The sequence below is a fragment of the Gymnogyps californianus genome, chromosome 2 (assembly GCF_018139145.2).
Source record: "Gymnogyps californianus isolate 813 chromosome 2, ASM1813914v2, whole genome shotgun sequence".
In the NCBI taxonomy this organism is placed as follows: Eukaryota; Metazoa; Chordata; class Aves; order Accipitriformes; family Cathartidae; genus Gymnogyps; species Gymnogyps californianus.
In genome coordinates this window covers 44117639-44132685 of record NC_059472.1, presented here as the reverse complement: position 1 = coordinate 44132685, position 15047 = coordinate 44117639, and the positions used below count along the sequence as shown (strand labels likewise).

The window sequence follows — 15047 nt, the reverse complement described above, 5'->3', positions numbered from 1 at the left end:
AAAAAGTAAGAAGTTCTAGTTTTAAAAGAAATCTCCCACTGTTCAAAAGAAAACAAAACAAACAAAACTTGATAATAGTAACAGGTCTTTTCAGTTATTTTTCTATGTGAAAGATGAAAAATAATATAAACGCATTATAACAGATTTTTGTTCCTTAAATAATCAGCAATTTTTAAATGCAATGTTTAAAAATTTGTTGTTGAACCAGTCTTAATGGCTCAGCTGTCCCAGCTTTGCTTTTCATTTCTACAGGCTGTAAATTTACTTTAAAAATAATCAAAACTCGTCTTAGTTTACAGTTGCATCAATCCGTGAGCTGAAGCATTAACTGATTAACAGACAAAAATCATGAATTCATAATAAAATGAGCAATATTACACTAAGAAATTACAAATAAACTTACATACCCACACCAGCTGTATACTTCAGCTGAAATGTGTTTTGTAGCTGGCAAAATTAACGCAAAAGGGATAGGTTGTATTATCACTGACACAAGCAGGTTGGGAGAAATCTCACTGGTATCAAATAAATCTTTTTGGAATCAAGTGGTTTTTTTCTTTTGAGTGAAGGGCTGGGTGCAAACAGGGGTCCCCTACATTTATGTCAATGGAACTGGCCCAACACTTGGCCTTTTTAAAAAAAAGAACCAGTTAAATAACTTAGGTTCATCTGTATATGGCAGGTTGTATGTAAAAGTTCTACTTTTACACCCATCATAGTACCTTCCCTTCAGTGAGTTCTTCAAGCTGTGCAGAGGACAGACACAAGGGAAAGAAAAACACTGAGGGCAGCTCTGGAAGGCCAGGAACCAGGCTGAATCAATACAAGAAAAATTAGTTAAAATCTATGTATCTCAAAAAAAAAACCAACCCCCAAACAAAAAAACCATACAGGAACTCTTACTCAAACAGCTTCCCTTCTGGTGTTAGGAGATAGAAATACTCCTTGCAGGCTGGACAGGCACTGAGAACCATGGAGCTTTTTTCTTGATGAATTTAGCTGACTAATGTCACCGAAAAGACAGAGACATTGGGTATCACCTTGTGAATTAATGTTCTATTTGAAGAGGGAGCTCCCTTCTAGGCTTTCACACTGATGGGATGCAGATCCCTGAGACTCCTAGAAGACTTACAAGTGACAACTGGTTGAAATCTTTGCCGTATAGAAATGACACAAAGACCTCCACTGATTTTGGTAGAACCAGGATTTGACTCTTTAGTCTGAAAGACAGCTTTCTTCTTTTTATATGTGTTTTATAATATTCATATGTATAAAATTTGGGGGGTTTGTTTTATTTTAAAGTAAATTGTATTTAGAGTGGATAAAGATATAAATTCCTAATCTCAGTTCATCATAGAATCATAGAACAGCCCAGGTTGGAAGGGACCTCAAACGATGATCTGGGGCAACCTTTTGTGGGAAAGGGAGCCTAGATGAGATTATCTAGCACCTTGTCCTTCCAAAATATTTGATAAGAAGAAACTGAGTGGAAAATAAATTACTTTTAAACTCCCATGGCAACAAGCGACTGAGTGAAATATAAGTTCATTCTGTTTTCATATTATCTATGATTACTAATTTCCCAGTGCCAGATCACATTGCTTTTATCTTGACATTTGCTATCTACTGATGACTCCTCCCTTTAAAACAAATGCAGAATGTATTTCGCTAATATCTTCTTACTTGCCTGATTAACAATTTGTGCAGGACTTCTTAAACAAATATGTGACAGCCAATTGAGTTTGATATTTTTTGTTCATCTTGAATATATATATAAACATATATTAGAAAGAAAGAGCAATAAAGACATACTGTAGCTGTGTCTTTCTGTCTCCCCATCCTCTTCCATATTTTCCAGCACGCACGTAGAAGTTTCTATAAATTGTTGAACATGTTTGGCTTAGCAGAGTTGGAATAACAAGTATAAAAGTGCTGAGTCTAATAATCGTGTTAAACAGAACACACGTAGCAGTCACATGCATGAAATTGCTTTGCTAAATGTTAAAGTCAACAATGTTTTGCTAAGCATTTTTTTTTTCTTCCTAAGAGCTCTATATATTCCAGTGAAAATCTGCTCTTCATAAATGCGTTTTTCTCAGTGGTGGGCTTAACCTTGTTCTTTGACAGAGCTAGTGGAGAAGCAGATGCTGCTCCATACCTGACATGCTGCAGTAGTTTTCTCTCTGTGTGACCTACAAAACATTTACTAGACCCCAGGAGGAGTTATTGTACAAAACAATTGGAAGTACGATGGTTAAACCTAGAGAGAAATGCACCATTTCAACTCTGTTAGAAGTCAAACACATTCTGCATCCTTTTTGAAAATACTGTTTCGTATCTCCCTACCTGTGGAATTCAGGTTCAAGCAAAGACACACTGCATGACTACCTGGAGTTGAGCTGCTTTCAAGGACACTGATCTCTTCCTGTAAATCCGTCCTGTCTTCGTTTTCTTCTTTGCATTCCAAGCTGGGGCTGTAGTGGCGGGGTTTCATTAACAGGGACTTCCTTTTGTTGACGGGAACACCTGATATCTGTTCTTCAGCTTTTCTCTTCTTAGCCATGGAGCATTTGTAGGCACTGCAATGATCAGTCGCCAATGATAGAGAAAAAAGTGGGAGACGTGAGGGGTAAATTGTTTAAAAAATAGCACCATCCTCTAGTTTAATTCTAAGTATAAAAGTGAGGACTGACAAAATATTAATTCACTTGCAGTTTCAGCAAGTTGTGTTTAGTGGATATTTAATTTTAGCTCATGTACTCGAAGTTCAGGGCACAGGCAAGTCCCATTTCTTTTCACTGCTGCCAGAATCTGTTCGGGGGAAGGGTAATGAGGAGGAAGACAAAACCAAAAAACCCATAACCCAACATCCTTAGTCCTAAGTAAGTATATGCTAATCTAAGCCCTGCTCTGCAGTAAAATAAATACACCCAGGAAAGGATGAATAAAATTGTAGTCTGGGTTGATAATCCAGAGAAACAGCTAAGGGGAAAAATATACCACCGGTTATACTACAACATTCTGAGCCTTTGGCTCCATTACCTTTACATCAGTATGGAAATCCAATCACGCACCTTGAGTTCAACAGCATAAAACCTGTGTAAAACACACTGTACCTTCAGAACATTTTGCAATACGGGTCCCTCTTTCAATATCAGTCCCGGGCGTTGGTTTCATTTAATTAACTCCAGCCATAAATGCCTAGTTTAAGCTCTTCTCAGGTCTCTATGTAGACTCTGGAAAAAGGCTCCTCCAGAGGGCAATTCATCCCACTTAAAACTAGATCTATCCGATAAACAGGGTGAGCCATCCCCTGGGAAAGACCTTACCCAGTCTAGATGCCTAACTTTCAGATGACCGACATGAGAAGAGAGGGCAGTATTTTAAAGAGGAAAATTTTTAGCAGATTTGATATACTTCTTTCAGCTCCTATAAGATCCACATATTAATCTGCATATTAATTTGCTTCTACAGATATTTAGCAAAGCCTTTGCTGCCATACAGCTGATCTGTATGGCATATAGATATTATTACATCGTACGACACCTCACTAAAGAGGCCCGAACCTTCAACACTCTTTTTTTAATAACTTTTTGTGTAAGTGATTTGGCATGATTTCATTGTTCTCTCACACACAGTATTCTAAGAAATTTATGTAGTATGAATAATAGTGCTCATATTATATCTGTCAGAGATGAAAAAACTACATATATGAATCTGTGTAATCCACTCAATGGTTTCTCAACCTTAGGCACCCCCAGGGTGCATTACAAATCTACACAATGCCCTTAGGTGTTGGATTTTGCATTTGGCTCACTGACTTAGCTGCAAGATCTGCAAAAAATCCATGTATGCAGAGAACTCCTATTGGTTACACATATTACAAGCTCAACAGTATAAATTAATCCTTCCAAGGTATCTTATGTGCACTAAATTGGCTCAGGTTCTGATTGTTTTGGATGAAAGCATATGACTAACTTGAGCTTTTTGTTAAAAAAAAAAAAATACCCATTTTTGGCTAAGCACCTTTTTGGCAATCCACCATTGCAAACATGAAGGACATGGAAATACGAAGATCTGCATTTTAGGAGGAATGTTAAAATTTTACCATATGCATCTTAAACACAGTGGATATTCTTGATCTTCTGAAAGCTAAAATGCTATGGGCATCAGGAATACTGAGTGCTAAGCACCTGCTGTAGTTGAATATATTATGGCTTCTGTGTTATTTCTCTGTTTATGAATAGAGGATAACATGAATATCATATTAAAGGTCAGAATCACAATGGTATAAATGTCCCCTTAGAAATGATGCCCATATAACAGACATCAGGGATGGATGTAGCGTGGACTAATATGCATAATTTATTTCTAAGAAAATACAATCAAGAGTTTCTTAATTCATATTTGTGAACGGTAGTTCATACCATTCATGTTGTTTCAGGAAAATAGAATAAATGACAAATGTTTGAAAACCCTTTACACACAATTGTTTTTATCAACTAAAACCTTCACTAGGTTGCTTTTGATCTTTCTGATTTATTTGTCAAGCTTCAAGTTTACCTCCAGTAACTACTGCGAGAGTGTTTAGGACAAGATGAATTTCCAGTGTTTAATTCCCCGTTGACGAAGCTACAGCTGTTTCTTACACAAGCATAATTAATAGATTTTTAGAACAGAAGATCCAATTAGATCATCTAGTATGCCCTCCTGTGCAACACAGGTCACAGAACTTCATCTAGCTCTTCAGCTTTAATCCTGTAATTTGTGTGACTATTAGGTATCTTCCAGTCAAGTTAAGAGAAAACATGGTAAGCTGGTAAATTGATTGCTGTATTCTTGCTCACCAAGTACAATCTTTTTCTAGTAACATAACGTTATAAGCCCACCACTGTGAGCTGGCATAACAGCTATTAAACATGTTGGTTTTTCACCACAGCTGTGAAAGATAGTCAAACTCAGATGTTAGCAGACCATGGTCAAGACCAGTACGGGGGTACTGCTGACACCTGCCACCTGCAGATCTGCTCTGAGAAATGAGAGCACAAGAATCCCACCTGACTGTAACCACCACAGTTTACAGCAGTAAATCAAAAGCTGCTGCATCAATGTCAGGACAGGAGGCCCACAAATTTGCCTGGAAGCACGTTGCTAATGTTAGAAAGTTTCTCCTCTATGAAAGACCGATGCATTAGCTTGTCCTTACTATATCTTTTTCTGTACACGAGCAGCCACTCACCCAGATTTCCTCTATAGTTCCCATCATTTTAAAATAAGTGATTACGCCAGGAGGCCTGCATCGATGAACAAGGAGCTCCCGGACAAACTCAAACACAAAGGAGGCCTACAGAGGGTGGAAGCAAGGACAGGTAGCCTGGGAGGAATACAGGGAAATTGTCCAAGCAGCCACGGATCAGGTTAGGAAAGCTAAAGCCCTGATAGAATTAAATTTGGCCAGGGACGTCAAGGGCAACAAGAAAAGCTTCTATAGGAATGTTGGTGATAAAAGGAAGACTAGGGAAAATGTGGGCCCTCTCTGGAAGGAAACGGGAGAGCTGGTTACCCGGGATATGGAGAAGGCTGAGGTACTCAATGACTTTTTTGCCTCAGTCTTCACCAGCAAGTGCTCCAGCCACACCGCCCAAGTCGCAGAAGGCAAAGGCAGGGTCTGGGAGAATGAAGAACCACCCACTGTAGGAGAAGATCAGGTTCGAAACCATCTGAGGAACCTGAAGGTGCACAAGTCCATGGGACCTGAGGAGATGCATCTGTGGGTGCTGAGGGAACTGGTGGATGAAGTGGCTAAGCCACTATCCATCATATTTGAGAAGTCATGGCAGTCCGGTGAAGTTCCCACTGACTGGAAAAGGGGAAACATAACCCCCATTTTTAAAAAGGGAAAAAAGGAAGACCCGGGGAACGACAGGCCAGTCAGTCTCACCTCTGTGCCTGGCAAGATCATGGAGCGGATCCTCCTGGAAACTATGCTAAGGCACATGGAAAATAAGGAGGTGATTGGTGACAGCCAACATGGCTTCACTAAGGGCAAATCGTGCCTCACAAATTTAGTGGCCTTCTACGACAGGGTCACAGTGTTGGTGGATAACGGAAGAGCAACTGATGTCATCTACCTGGACTTGTGCAAAGCATTTGACACTGTCCCACATGACATCCTTGTCTCTAACTTGGAGAGACATGGGTTTGACAGATGGACCACTCGGTGGATAAGGAATTGGCTGGATGGACACACTCAAAGAGTTGCAGTCAACAGCTCCATGTCCAAGTGGAGACCAGAGACGAGTGGCGTTCCTCAGGGGTTGGTATTGGGACCGGCACTGTTTAACATCTTTGTCGGTGACATGGACAGTAGGATTGAGTGCACCCTTAGCAAGTATGCTGACGACAGCAAGCTGTGTGATGCGGTCAACAGGCTGGAGGGAAGGGATGCCATCCAGAGGGACCTTGACAGGCTTGACAGGCTTGAGAGGTTGGCCCATGTGAACCTCATGAAGTTCAACAAGGCCAAGGGCAAGGTCCTGCACATGGGTCGGGGCAACCCCAAGCACAAATACAGGCTGGGCAATGAGTGGACTAAGAGTAGCCCTGCGGAGAAGGACTTAGGGGTGTTGGTTGACAAGAAGCTCAACATGACCCAGCAATGTGCATTTGCAGCCCAGAAAGCCAACCATATCCTGGGCTGCATCAAAAGAAGCGTGACCAGCAGATCGAGGGAGGTGATTCTCCCCCTCTATTCTGCTCTGGTGAGACCTCACTTGGAGTACTGCATTCAACTCTGGGGCCCCCAACATAAGAAGGACATGGACCTGTTGGAGTGAGTCCAGAGGAGGGCCATGAAGATGATCAGGGAGCTGGAGCACCTCTCCTATGAAGACAGGCTGAGAGAGCTGGGGTTGTTCAGCCTGGAGAAGAGAAGGCTCTGGGGAGACCTTATAGCAGCCTTCCAGTACCTACAGGGGGCCTACAGGAAAGACAGGGAGGGACTTTTTAGAAGGGCATGTAGTGATAGGACAAGGGGTAATGGCTTTAAACTGAAAGAGGGTAGATTTAGATTAGATGTAAGGAAGAAGTTCTTTACTGTGAGGGTGGTGAGGCACTGGAACAGGTTGTCCAGAGAGGTTGAGGATGCCCCATCCCTGGAAGTGCTCAAGGCCAGGTTGAATGGGGCTTTGAGCAACCTGGTCTAGTGGAAGGTGTCCCTGCCCATGGCAGGGGGGTTGGAACTAGATGATCTTTAAGGTCTCTTCCAACCCAAACCATTCTATGATTCTATGATTCTATGAGATTCAACTTTAAGTAAAATAATTCCTGACACCTTCCACTCTGATTACAGGAAAATGACAAAACACAGTTGCTGCTTCTTTCCTAGGAAGTGCAAATTGCTCTCCATAGGCCAGGAAGAGATTTTTCAACTCCAGCAGAACATACTCTTGCTTTTGCTGGTGTCTTTTTAAACAGCTGGTTTTGAGTTTTGACTGAATTCTATTAGTTTGCAAGAGCCAGTTTAAAGATCTGCTGTGTACCAGCAATTCCCCTTCTTTTCTACCTTACAGTACTTAAAATTAAAAATGAAAATAAAACCCAGAAAAACAACTTCACAAGTGGTAGATTTTTCAAGTACTTACACATGATTTGTTAAGTATTTGATAACAGACACTAGGAATTTAACTACTATGAAAAGAATATATTTATGTCTTTGTAACATTCATGGCATGTCAATTTCACCTTTGTCTTTAGAAGTTTTTATTTCTCTCTTTTGCTTATGTACATTCACACATACACACACATGTATGTTAGCACAGATTTGTCAAGCTGTAGTTTGTCAAATGGTAAACCTATAATTTAGCTTCTCTATTACTCATCTCATAAATTCAACGTCTAATAGTTTTGTTGCTATTTATCAATGGCCTGCTTGTTGTCATGGAACACTGATTCAGCTGTCAAGGTTATTTGGTAATCTGAGGCTCATAAAACAGGAGAAGCTCTTTTTGTTATGAGCCCAAAGCCAATACATGGTTTTTTTTCCCAATTTAACTGTACTTAAATTTTATGAATAATAAATCTTTTTAGTACTATCTATAATGAGCAGACTTTTTATTATTATTTTTTTAGTCAATGGCTCAGTTACCAAAAACAGTCTTGTGTCAGTTATAGCATGAGTCAAGAGGTTAAAATCTAAGACATGTAAGACCTGGTTGCATGTGTTGAAAAAAAACCCCATGATAAATATTTCATATGTATTTCATACCTAAATACTTTTTTATGGAATTTACCGGGTCCTTCTCTTTCCTTTATTTCTGCTGAGAATATATCTTGCGGACACTGGTAGTATACAGGCAGAACAGTGCATTGGCTCCCCACGACAAAGCAATGCCTCAGAAGAAAGAGGTTTTGAGCAGTCCTAACCACATACAGCTTTTCCTACTGCTAAAACTTGTCATGCTTGTCTTTTTTTTGTAATTGTTTCATCTAAAAGTGATGTGTTTGTCAAGCCTTTAACCCAACCTTTAACCACTTTGTAACCAGCAAGGATTTTTTGTTGTTAATCTGCTGGCAAGACTTCCAGATCTCAGGATTTTTTCCTTATTCACAGCAGCCTGCAGATTCATAAAGCATGATAACAGAGCAAAGAATTGCCATAGTGGGTAAAACCAGGGGTACATTCAGCCTGACAACTGGTGTTTACTAATGCCTGTAATGGATGCCATGTAAAATAGTAAGAACAGAACACACTGCATGTCATGTTTACTCCTTAGCTTCAAGAGAGAAAATAAATGTCTTTGAATATCAAGGCACTTCTTACATTTATTGTCTAATGCTATTTAAGGAGCCCACTCCTCATGTGAGTTTGTGCAAGAATAATTAGTGAAACATTTTAGTTGTGGAGAAAATAATTTTAAATTCTTAACCTGAATTGCCTTTTGACTGTTTGCTTAACTATACTACAAAAATAAGCGTTAGACTGTTGAATTACAATTAAAGGAGACATCATCTTCTGATCTGCAGAACCATTTAACTTCACACCAGTGGTTACACAGAGAAGATTAGCCTAACTACTCCTTAATCGTATTGTGATTAAAGATGTTGCCAGATACTTTAGTCCTTGATCAGGTTTTGTTCACAAACTTGCAGATGCCCTAGGACACTGTGGAAGTCAAATACTACATTTTCTTTACAGGAGGGAAAAGTTGGTAAGGGACACTTGCCACTCACAGATGAACCAGTAACTTACAAATGTCTGTCATGGTTGGGCTTTCTTCTAAGAATTTTAAGACTGTACTGAATCAGAGGTACCTAAAAGGAACAGAAATTCTGAATGTCTCCCCATTTTAGTCCTCTTCTATGTCAGCTTGTTCTCTAAGAAACAGATGAGCTGGAGTCTGTCTAACTCTCTAGCACAATGGCCTCTAAAGGTTTAGGCTATAGCTGAAAGTATCTGATCCGCCAAAATCACATAAAAATCCTGAGCTCCTCATAAGCTGATGATGAACAGGAGAAATTACTAACACTGGCTACAGAAAGGGGATGGTCTGCTTCTAGGATGGATTGAAAGTTGAAATGACATTGATGTTATTATTTACATCAACCATGAATGCCGGAGGTTCATGAAAGAAGCTGGAATGTCAGAGTCCAAAGAAAGAGAGCGTTGGTAGTCTGATCACTGCAATTGAAAACTCAGATGAGTGCTGTTAATTACAGCAACTTCAGATGGACAGCAGCAGTTGGGGAGGAAGGTGGAGAGTGACTATGACTCAATTGTTTGTCTTCAGGTTAAGACAGTCAGATTTATGTTCTATTTCCTTAATTAACACTCGTTGTTTGCAAAGAGTGCATGTAAATTTTATAGCTCAGTGGAAGCGAGAGGGATAGTGTTCTCAGCTCAAGTTGCTTTAAAAGTGAGAACAGACAGAAAGAAGGTATTAACACATTGTCTCATCATAGCCAGAAGTTGGAGTCTCCACAGACAGGCTGAAAGTGCATAGCATCAGTCAGGTCTGCAAGAACTATTCAGCATCCAAGGACTAGGGTGGTGTTTCCAATGCCATGAAATTACATACTGAATATGAAAGAATTCACATATTCTAACTATATACAAAGACAAATCCTGAACTCAGAAAACTAGATAGAAGTTACTTTTAAGAGACATGGATTAGTCATAGATTTTATACAGAAAGAGAAAAGAATGTTTTCTAAAAGGAAGAAAGTAGATTGCATCACTTCGGACCATGGATATTGGAATATAAAATCTACAAGGTTTATGCCCTTGGAAAAATGACAACTAAACAGTAATTCTGTTTACTGTATTCCATTCTAAAATCCATATAGGTGCTAGATGCAAAAATAAGCAAAGTCTTTCAAAGGACATAAAGAAAATGACTTGTGTATTAAATAAGGACTTCTTGATCGATCCTTTTTTTTTTTTTTTTTTTAAGGAAGATACTTGATGAGATGTTTCTCATCAGTGAGAATGGCAGTTCAAGAGAAGGCTCTAATGACTTCACCCAATCTCTGCACCCTTCAACTCTCATTCTTAGAAAGATCTGTAATTTTTACAATACCTTCTATCTTTTCTGCTGTATGGACTACATACATTCTCAGGATTTCTACAGCACTGTATTCTGATGCTCCATCCTGCAATGTACTCCCCATTTCCAAACCTTGTTCTACTCAGTGGGATGTGAAAGTATGCTTACAGATGTTTTGTAAGTCCATGAATTTCTCCCTGAATAGTGGAACACGCTGGAGCATGGGTTAAATGAAATGACCATTTTACCTACCTAAAAAAGTAAAAGCAAGAAGATTTGTGAATTGTCAGGTATGGGAAAATTGCACATGTCCAGAAACAACTGCTTGCTTTACAAGTTATTGGTGGCAACACACTGACTAGCTGAAGAATTTCAAGGAGTAAGACTGCAACTGAGAAAATTGTAATCAAGGGTTGAGCTACAGTTCATTCACAGTCTAAGATTGAGTTAAACCAGAAAAAAAAAAAGTTTTCTTTCTAATTCTTTTAAATAATGCTTATAATTATTAAAATATATTCAAACATTATGCCAATGACAACTTATGGCTCTATGTGAAAATATTAAAAAAAGCCTTTTGTTAACAGAACTCTGATGTGAGTTTTTACAGATGAAATTTTGGAGGCTAGTCCTGGAAAGGACTGCTGAGTTCTCATCACTGACAAGAAGCTAAACATGTATTTGCCCCGATTGCTAATTTGGATTCAGAGTTATTGACATTAACGTTCTCCTGTACTTTATAAAGTAAACTGAGCCACAGTAACTTTTAGATAATCTGTAGCATTTGGACTCCATGACTGAGTGTGTTGTATTTCATTAATTCAGCCTAGGTGATGAAAAATAATCTGGAAAATAGCTCCAGCTGGGAAATCCTGAAAAAGCCTTTGGGAGAGAATTCATCAGGTAAAAGTAATTTCCTTCCATCAACATTTTAAGTGTTAAAATGGTAAGAACTTAAACCAATAAAATGCGTTGAAAAAAATTGCTCGTCATTTAGGCCCGGTGAATTGGCTGTAATAGAAGCTCAGAACTAGCACAACTTACTCCAATGATAATTAAAGAAAATGTGACTGCTTCTCACTTTTTAACATCACACACAACATAAAAAATGCATTTCACCCCTTTCTAACAAACCCGCATGCTTGGCTTACAAGTTGTGTCTGTGAAAGGGGCAGAGACTTTTCCTGTGCACTGTAGCAATCATTCCAGGGTTAAAGGGTCTTCTACAAATAGAAAAGTTTACTGCCATACATGGGCAGTGCTCTTTTTCTAAAATGCCAGAGTTGTAAGAAGTTCAGTCCAGGGCTGAACCAAGATGAAAGGAATGCACATGAGGTATAGATGGGAAGAAAGATAAAAGGGAAATTCATATTTATGAACACTAATATAGAGCAAAATAAGCTCAGTAACTTGGGGGTATTAAAGTGTCTGTCTATATACACAAATGAAAGGTTTAGCTGGGAAAAAAGGAACAGAACTGGACAGATAATAATGTGGAGAAAATATGGTATCATAACTGAAACCTGGCTGGAGCATGATATTAAAAGTTATATTTTATTTTAAAAAGACATATAAGAAAAGCAAAGGAGCTGCCATAGCCTTGTTGGTGAAAGAGGATTTATTAGCCCCCATAAGAAGAGGCTGGGGAGAAATGGGTAATGGTGTTGAGTCATTATGTACTGAGCTTGGAGATGTTTCAGACAGTAAACTAAATGTTATAGGCCACCTGACCAAAAAGAACAACTGGACTGTGAAATGATTGAGCAAATAAAAAGAAGCACGTAAAAAGAGTGGAGCAATGGTAAGTCAGCAATAACACAGGAAAAGGCATGCAGTTATGGTGAAATCTACCCATGCCTCAAGCTCACTGTGATGCCTGAGGCTAAAGGACAATGATTTCAGACTGCAACAGGCTCATAAAATGGCTTTTTTTTTTAAATTTTTTTTTTTTTTTTTTAAAACTCTATTTTACTATTCTAGCAGTGTTCTCCCTACAGGAAAGGCAACTCAGAGAAGGACAGCACAGATTTAAATTCTCGTCTCTGGCTTTCTTGATTTCAGTTTACAAACTTGTAGGATCATAAAGATATTCAGATCATATTAAAAATAACGCATATAAACCCTTTCATTGAAATACTATGTTAATGAAATGGATGACTTCTTCATGGTGTCATTCTATAGCTCATAGCTCAAGAACTCTATATGGCTAGAGTTGTATATTTGGACCCGTTTCTAATAGGTAAGTTATTTTTAGTAAAAGCCAGTTTGGAGGACACAATTTTTATTGTATGGAGCTCAAGAAGTTCTTAAACTCAGTAATATGAATGAATGCCCAAGATCTGGGCCAAATCCAGCCTCCCTAGCCTCTTTTTCATTTACTCACTCAATCTGTCCAGGTTCAGTAGGTCAATAAATTCCAGTGGGACCCCAGCCAAGAATTTGGCTTAGAATGGATTAAGTTTCTAGGCAAATCTACAGATCATCCACACAATCTTTGCAACCAGAAAGGCTTGCATGTGAGTGGTCAGCCTGCTAACGCCAGTAAATGCTTAAATAAAAAGCATACTGGTAACTACAGTCTGGTTAGAGAAGACATAAAGAAGATAAGCTTTTTTTTTTTTTTTTTTTTTTTTTGACAACAGACAATGGGACTGTAAGCAATTCATTGTCAGGAGCCAGTACCTCCCTTTAATGTATTAGGAGGTCCCATGGCTGCATTCTTTTCCTTTCCTTGCTATCTCCAGGCTGTCCACAGTCTGTTTCGGCTTGCTTTTTCTTGGCTGAATCCACCCTTGACATCAGTCAGATAGAGCAATTCAGCCAGCCATAATATTTAACTCATGATTGATATATATGAGGCAGAAGTCACCGGTTGGCATTTCAATCTCTAGATGGCTTGTGGTCATCTACAGAGAAAAGATCTGCCATAAGAGGAAACAACCATTTGGGGCTATAATGTTCTGATGCATTCTGTCACACAGCAGAAGGCATTAAGGCATATACGTCTCTTAATTCCTGTGTAGGGTTGGGAGGATAACATTTACTGTGTGCTGATGAACACAGAAGTTGTGATGGGGAAGACAACGACTCCTGTAATATTTTAAATAACATACAAGTTTTAGCTCAAGGCAAGGAACATTCTAAGATGCAACAAGTTCTCAGGTAGAAAAAAACTGCAAATAACTATCTGCCAGTCTAGCAGCCACAATTAAAGTGAAGTGGATTTGACATGTATTATAAGACTATTACAGAAAAGCATACATTGAAACTAATTAATCGTTGCTTTTTTTTTTATATTAAGTGGAGGTTTTAAGTAGAAAAATTGTAAAACCACAATCAAATAAATTAACAAAGAGAAAAGAGACACTGGGACTGCAGGTGTTGGCTAGAAATTAACATAGTAGACGTTAAAAGAGGCCTATAATATGCTAGAAACTTATCTAATGCATTTGTTATTGAAGAAAGCTATAAAAGTCACCTTTAAAGCAAATGCATATGAAGTATCAACTAAAGCAAACTAAAATGGAAATCTGAACATGAAATATAACTTTTAAATGTTCTAAAATCCAGGAGAAAAAGGTAGAGGTCACAGTGCATAGATCAAAAGGTCTTAATATCTACAGGAATTAGGCAAATGATTCATTGTAATTAACATCTCTAACCACAGGTGTCTCAAAAGGAGTATGAGGTACAGTTCCTATTTCAACCATCTTAGTGGTTATTCAGAACAGTTCACTAAATAGTTGAGTCAAATAACTGTCAACCTCAGGGTTACCTGCAAAATGTTAAAGTCATTACTTGTGGCCACCCAGAACTATATGGTATTATTTCTCTTCACAGAAACAATGAAAATATTTTTAAGAGTGGAGGTTCTTATTACCTTTTATAATCTCATTCAAAGATTGATATTTTAATGGAAAAAAAAAACTTTTATCTGACATCCTTTGTACACCAGTTCCAAACATTTTATGCAAGCCTTAACCCACTCACATGAATGTTTCAAAGTAGAAAACTTGAGGTGGAAAATGTTTGAATTTTGAATTTCTTTCTGTGTTTATTTGTTTCTTGTGTACTGTTTCTTGTTTACTGGTTTAACAGTACTGAAAGAACAACCTGTTTCTGAGTATGAAAGCATAGGTGACTACAAAAAAGGCAAAAAGCCTGAGGTCTATCAACTCGTCAGAGCTCTAGGAAAGGGAGAGGAGAAGAGGAGAGGAGAAGGAGAGGCAGAGCCAAGGGAGAGGAGGAATGACAGCACTGTAGATTTCACAGTTTGAAGGCTAATTAGAGGGGGACTGGAAGATGAAGGAGGAAACAAGGGAGGAACTTAGACACGACAGACCTATAAATTTGATTGCCATTACAAATTATGTTAATGCTTGTTTTATAAGTTATGATGAGAACGGTTGACATACAGGATATAATAATAAGGATAGGTGAATTCCAGCACTATTATTTTATTAGTTCTGTGACCAGCATATACTTACCTTTGCCTCACAGTAAACT

At 38.6% G+C, this 15047-nt stretch overlaps 1 protein-coding gene across 5 annotated transcripts in view; it reads right to left on the bottom strand.

Annotated features, from left to right (window-relative positions):
• Positions 1 to 15047, bottom strand: part of ST18 (ST18 C2H2C-type zinc finger transcription factor) — a 170863-nt gene that overhangs the window by 46993 nt on the left and 108823 nt on the right. For 3 of the 5 annotated variants that reach the window (XM_050891824.1, XM_050891823.1, XM_050891825.1), the window contains exon 1: positions 2389 to 2572. In XM_050891824.1, the coding sequence (XP_050747781.1) occupies positions 2389 to 2563 (175 nt within the window). In that variant the 5' untranslated portion in view covers positions 2564 to 2572. Of the gene's footprint in view, positions 1 to 2388; positions 2580 to 15047 lie in introns of those variants that run through there. The other 2 variants (XM_050891821.1, XM_050891822.1) reach the window with 1 other exon arrangement.